Here is a 7,402-nt window from a genome sequence, read left to right as displayed (position 1 = left end):
AACTTAACCTCTGATTTCTAGTCGTGTCCTCTTTTGGAAGACCAAACAAAGTAGTTTCGCTTTCACAACGAAACAACACCGTGGCCTCGAGTGAGCAGAGGCGGCGGGTTTGAGAACGGCGCGGCTGGCGGATTCGATGAAGGAGCGTCCGGCGGGCTTGTGGCAACCACATGTGACGACCCCGGGCTGGATTCCGCTTCGTCCACAGTGAAAGCCGATCCGGCGATCCACAGCGCAAAGTTGATGTATTTCCTCAGCAACCAGCACGGATCAGCTCTAGGCATGACGAAGCGGATATCGTCCTCTTTTGGAAGACCAAACAAAGTAGTTTCGCTTTCACAACGAAACACAGCGTCTTCACGACATGTCGGCGGCAACAACAATACTACAGCGAGAATAAAAGTTACACCTTCTTTCTTTGCGTGAACATTTGGGCGGCGTTATGCAAATCTTCCCACATAGTGATGTAGATATGTGGGGGCGTGTTAGAACGAGCCGTTTTAGGTAGGCGTGGTTGACTCTTAACTTTTATAAAAAATATCTCTTTGGATTTGAGACTTCAGTCTTTGCAACTTTACAGATCTTCTTTATGCACCAAGAGCTTGTAACACTCCAAAGAGAAAGGAAAAATTTAAATTGCATCATATGACCCCTTTAAATATAGACCAACCAGACAAAATAACAAGGAATAGGTGACCCATTGTCCAGTTTACAATGATTCACTAAAAACATTTATATAATCAAAGAATATATTACGTAAATGTGGTAAATAGGTAATATACATGGATGCAGTTCACCAGCAGTCCATTTTAGTCATTTAATCCTGCATAGATGATGCATAATGATAATGCATGATCATGCATGGCTAATGAGTAATGAGGACAACAGGAAAGCTGCTCCACTCTTGAATATCTACTAATGATTAATATGTGAAAGGGATGGTTCACCCAAAATTAAAAGTTTGTCATCATTTGTCACCAATATGATATTTTGAAGAATATGGGTAACCAAAGAATTGCTGGTAGCCATTGGCTTCCACAGTAGGAAAAAAATGGAAGTCAATGGCTACCAGCAACTGTTTAGTTAACAACATTCTTCAAAATATCAGTGTTCAACAGAAGAAATAACCTCAGGTTTGGAAGTTTCATTTTTGGGTCGAAATATCCCTTCGAACTGCAGTAATAAACCATTTATGTTTCTAAAATCATGAAAATATTGCACATTTACTGATCTCTATGGCTGCAAACGTATGAAGCTGCTGTTATTCTGTACATTCACTAGGGGGCAGATGTCAGAGGTTTTAAGGGCAGATTTGAGGCTGCAGGTCATATACACCTAGGATGAGTTGAGGGTGAGTAATTTATGGGCTAATTTAAATTTTTGGGTGAACTAACCCTTTAAGCTGCTAGATCGGCCTGAGCGGTAATGCTAAATGACAGTATTAACACATATAAACATAAATATAAATTTAGTTCTCTGAAGCAGCTCTGCACATGGTCACACTGGTGTTCATGCTTACATTAGCAAGAACAATCTCATGCTGTTAGATTATCATAGGCACATTTAAATAAAGTCAGGACATTGACAGTATCTAGATATTATTCAAAGATGTTCTTCCAGCTAAAACTCAGTGGCACTGAGGAAAATAAGCTCAGTTGCAAACTGATGGTCATTTCTAGCTTGCAAATTCCAACATTTCCTTACTCCATACTATGATTCTGACAAATAAATAACAAAGATTGTTAAATATAATCAATGGTTGTGAAACATTTGACTAATTTTCCTCCATCACAGTGCCATTTCAACTGTCAAAGTTAATCCAGTTTAAAGTAAAGATGTTCAGAACTCATTTCTTGGTTGCATCCAGTGATTTTCACTTCACAGAAAGCTTTTTAACCTGAGTTAATCTGACTTGGTTCAGCCTCATTATTTATAATAAATAAAAAGAAAACAAGTAGAAAGAATAGAGAATGCTAGTGTTAAAGGCTCTTTTCTTTTGAAATAAAACAAGCCTGGAATCATAAATAACACCACTGCATTCTCTATAACCACTTTATACAATTTAATTTGTTTCATAATTGATTTCTGACAAATAAATAACAAAGATTGTTAAATATAATCAATGGTTGTGAAACATTTGACTAATTTTCCTCCATCACAGTGCCATTTCAACTGTCAAAGTTAATCCAGTTTAAAGTAAAGATGTTCAGAACTCATTTCTTGGTTGCATCCAGTGATTTTCACTTCACAGAAAGCTTTTTAACCTGAGTTAATCTGACTTGGTTCAGCCTCATTATTTATAATAAATAAAAAGAAAACAAGTAGAAAGAATAGAGAATGCTAGTGTTAAAGGCTCTTTTCTTTTTAAATAAAACAAGCCTGGAATCATAAATAACACCACTGCATTCTCTATAACCACTTTATAAAATTTAATTTGTTTCATAATTGATTAACTTTGCAACATTGACACTGTCATTGAACTGAATTGAATAAAAATTTAACTTAATTGAATTTAATATTAACATTATCATTTTTGTAGAGCTGCTTTATGCTTAAGTTGAATTTGATTCATAATTGCAATAATTTTGCAATACCAAAAAGGTTACTGAAGCTTTAAACTAAAATGAGCTTTAAAATGACACTATTGAATTCATTTAGTAGTTAATGAACTTTGCAAAATGACATTGTTGCTGATCTAAATTCAGCTAAATAATGACAATTATTTTTTGTAGAGCTGCTTTGTTGTTGAAATTGAATTTGTTTCATAATTGATGAACTTTGCAACACTGACACTGTTAATGAACTGAATTGAATCAATATAGAACGAATCAATATATATATATATATACTGTAACTAAATTGAGCTAAATTTATGAAATTGAAGTCATTTCGTAATTATTGGATTAAATGAATAAGCTTTGAAATAAACTGAGTGAATAATGACACTGTTTTCTGTAGAGCTGCTTTATAGAATTGAATGAATTTTATCATTGATGACCTTTGCAACATTGACGGTTATTGAACTGAAACAATACACAACTAAATTAAGCTGAATAATGACACTATTGTCTTCTATAGAGTTGCTTTATAGCTGAACTGAATTATTGAATGTTTCATAATTGATGAACTATGCAACATTGACAGTTATTGAACTGAATTAAATCAACACTTAATTAAACTGAGCTGAATAGTGACACTATTGTGTTCTGTAGAGCTGCTTTACAGCTGAATTGAATTTGTTTCATAATTGATGAACTTTGTATAAAGCACTATAAATAAATGTGACTTGACTTTTGAGTATCTTCCCCAATGATAATTGTTAGGCCGAGGTGGAGCTTTATGGTGTGATAGTTGCAGTGTCTTTTGCATGATCTGGCATGTCATGCCTTTTTATCTTCCTCCGAAAGCAGCTTGTTTTCATAACGCCTTCAGACCTGTTGAAGAGCCACTCCATGCTGGTTATTGTCAAGATGGAAAAGCCCAAGTTCTCTCTTTCCGCCCTGACAAGCACTCGCAGCGCCTTGCACATAGCGCAGATCGTGATGTGTGCGGTGACGTTTGCGGTGAGCTACGTCTGGGGTCACCCGCTTCACACCTACTGGATCTACTGCATGGTGGTGTGGGGTTTGTGTCCCATCATCTCGCTGATCATCACCATAGTGGAGATGCTCCTCATCCACAAGCTGATCCTGGTGTTCTGCATGGACTGGGACGACTTCACGACCGGCATGGCCATGATGGCGTCGCTCTGCACGTTCTCCTGCACGGCGATGTTCGCCAACTTCTACATCTGCCGGAAGTGCATCTGGGGCTGGATGGTCACGATCCTCTCGGTGGTGTGTTGCGCGCTTTACTGCGTGGAGACGTTCAGGGACAGATGCGATGCGACACGCTCTGCGACATATGTGGCTGCGCTTCCAGGCTTCATTAAGGTTCTCGAGGCCTTCGTTGCCTGCATCATCCTCATTTCCCTGATCAGTTACGTGGGTCAACCGGCTCTGCTGTGGTGCATCGTGGCCTACGCGGTTCCTTTGCCTCTAACCCTCCTGACCATCATCACCAACATCTTGACCAAGTTAAAGAACTGTCTGCCCTTCAGCATTGATCGTTTCACAATGATTTTCCTGGTCATATCGGTTCTGCTTTACATCTCTGCTGCCATTCTCTGGCCCACCTACAGCTTCAGAGGAAACCCGCGGCCCAAAGACTGTCCGGGAAACAGCTGTATATGGAGCATCCAGTTTGTTGTGACCATCATGACCTATGTTAATCTCGGCCTGTATGTTGCTGACCTGGTCTTGACCTGCTTGGGTATCTGTGGATTCAAACGCTCTCAATAGTATCTGTATACTTAACCCTCTATGGTACAGAGTTGCCATATGGCAACAATTAACTTCTACTTATTTCCTTGTTATTCTGAAAAAAAAAAAAACAAGATATTGCAATATGGTAATTAAAAGAGCCAGCCTTAAGGTAGTCAATGTACTGTTTTTAAGTCAAATTACATTTTAATGTTCCTCCAAAACACTTTTTCCCACTGTCACTCTCACATGGAGGACACCTGCTGAAGTGCTCCAGAAATTGCTCTATTAACCTAATTATTTGAACATCTCTTCTTAAGGTGGATTTTTTTTTGCATCATCTTTGATTAGTTACATACCGCTGTAAAGATAGTTTGCGGTTTGATATTCAGATTTCTTTTGGCTATAAATACGCAGTGCGCTGTCATAGACATGGAAATAATAGCCTACCGAATATCATTCTCCATGATTTGTGAATTCAAGTGACACTGTCCTTTGGGCCAAAATCAGGGTTTTTTTTCATAGCGACTCTTAATTTTATAATGCCTATAGCTCCAAAAGTTGGACACTTAGAGGAATGAAACCGATGTCATCTTCACCAGCTTGATCTGTGAAATTTTTCACAGCTCTTGTCCGTAAACCCCTTGGTAAGTCCGCTTTAAGGAATGTGAAAGGCGTTCTTCATGTTTAACGTCTATTACCAATAAACACGCAGACTGCTGGAATACAAAACCATTGTTTTAGGTCGAGCTCGATTTGTGAAAACTTTCACAATCGCATTTTATCGCGTGGCAGTGTTTCTCTTTGCTCTGCCCCCTTTTTCTTGTATAATAATGTCATACAGTGCTGATCCAGTGAATTTGCCCATACGGCAAAAAAATAAATTAAAAAATGTGGCTAAAATATATTTGAAATAGGCCTATATGCTAAATATATGTTGCAAAATATATATAAAATATATTTAAAAATGTATTGCTGGGGCAAGAAAAAGCATTTTCTTGGGCTGAAATATATAGAGGTCAAAATATATTTTTAAAATGCTTTTAAAATATATATTTCTATATTTAAAATATATTTTGAAAAATATACAAAAATGGCCCAAAATGTATTGGTAGAAAATATATTTACATAAATATATTTTAGCAAATATATTTTTGGGCCATTTTTTGTATGCTTTTTAAAATGTATTTTAAATGTACAAATATATTTTAAAAAATACACAAAAATTGCCAAAATATATTTGTACAAATTATATGTACATACATATATTTTGAAATCTATCTTAACAAATATATATTTTTTTGTATATTTTGAAATATATTTAAAAATAAATTTGAAAATATATATTTTATTTTTTTGCTGTATGGGGGGTGTTCCAAGCCATTAGGTAAATCAGCTTATACACGGCTCTAATAGACTATTGTGATCTGTGTAATCTTTCACAATAAAGTTTTGGTTGTTGTACCTTTCCTTGAGTTCTTGCTTCAATATTCTGATTTGCGAAAGGTTTCACAGTATTAGGGTGACCATATTTTAGTTTTCCAAAAAGAGGACAGTGGGGGGTGGGGGAAGGAGGCATGGTTTCGCCTAACACAGTATACGTAGCAAGTTTTTTTTGTTTGTTTGCTTGTTTTGTTTTAGAATAAATAAAACGAAAACAAGTAGATAGAATAGAAAAAGAACAGGGAATGCTAGTGTTAGAGGCTCATTTTTAAATACAAATAAAACAAGTCAATAGAACAGAAAAAGAATAGTTCCACAATTAGTTCTGGTACTATGAAAAGGTTCCCGCGGTGTGAAAGGCCCTAATTACAATTTCTTAGTACTCGTTCCACCACTGGCCCTGGGTCACTAACATCACTATTCTCATCTGTGAAAACTTTCACAGTTCAGTAAGGGTCCGTTTTCACAGATCAGAATAGTGATGTAAATGAATCAGGGAAGGGTTAACTGACCAACACTGCACTGTGAAATATTTCAGATCAGAATAGTTAAGGGTTCAAGAAAGGGTTAACTGACAAAAGCTATACTGTGAAACTTTCGCAAATCAGAATATTGAAGCTATGTACTCAAGGACGGGTACAACAACCAAAACTTTATTGTCAAACAAAGTGTACAAGTGTATATGTTCACACGGAGACCAGCAACTTCTGACCCACAGTGGTTTTTACCAAAACTGAGACGTTCATAAAAATTACATGGACCATTCTCCAAAAAAAATTTGTTATCCAACACAAATAAATAAATAGTCCTAGTAGAAACAGCGATAGATAGATAGATAGCCAGATAGACAGACAGATAGATAGACAGACAGACAGATAGATGGATAGACAGACAGACGGATAGATAGACGGATAGATAGACAGATAGACAGACAGATAGATAGATAGACAGACAGATAGATAGACAGACAGACAGATAGATGGATAGACAGACAGACGGATAGATAGACGGATAGATAGACAGATAGACAGACAGATAGATAGATAGAGAGATAGACGGATAGACAGACAGATGGATAGATAGATGGATAGACAGACAGACGGATGGATAGACAGACAGACAGATAGATAGACAGAGACAGATAGATGGATAGACAGACAGATAGATAGACAGATGGATAGACAGACAGATAGACAGATAAACAAACAATCAAACGTTTAGATAGACTGACAGACAGACAGATTAATGGACGGACAGACGGACAGAAAGACAGAGAGATAGACTGACAGACAGATAGATAGACAAATAGACAGACAGATACATGAATGGACAGATAGACAGACAAATAGACAGATGAACAGATAGACATACAGATATATAGACAGACAGATGGATAGACAGACAGACAGATAGATAGACAGACAGATAGATGGATAGATAGACAGACAGACACAGACAGATAGATAGAGAGACAGACAGATAGATAGAGAGACAGGCAGACAGACAGACAGATAGATAGACAGACAGACAGATAGATAGATAGACAGACAGAGAGACAGATAGACAGAAAGATAGATAGACAGACAGACAGATAGATAGACAGCCAGACAGACAGACAGACAGATAGATAGACAGACAGACAGATAGATAGACAGACA

At 37.0% G+C, this 7,402-nt stretch overlaps 1 protein-coding gene across 1 annotated transcript; it reads left to right on the top strand.

Moving 5' to 3' along the window:
* Positions 1-3,470: 3,470 nt before the first annotated feature.
* Positions 3,471-4,340, top strand: LOC107667090 (myeloid-associated differentiation marker-like protein 2). The gene has a single exon (XM_016458683.1). It carries the CDS (start codon positions 3,471-3,473, stop codon positions 4,338-4,340), a length of 870 nt encoding a protein of 289 aa, XP_016314169.1.
* Positions 4,341-7,402: the final 3,062 nt, after the last annotated feature.

Source organism: Sinocyclocheilus anshuiensis, unplaced genomic scaffold (assembly GCF_001515605.1).
Source record: "Sinocyclocheilus anshuiensis isolate Anshui unplaced genomic scaffold, SAMN03320099.WGS_v1.1 scaffold415, whole genome shotgun sequence".
In the NCBI taxonomy this organism is placed as follows: Eukaryota; Metazoa; Chordata; class Actinopteri; order Cypriniformes; family Cyprinidae; genus Sinocyclocheilus; species Sinocyclocheilus anshuiensis.
The sequence above is the reverse complement of the archived record's forward strand: the minus strand, read 5'-3'. Positions and strand labels throughout refer to the sequence as shown.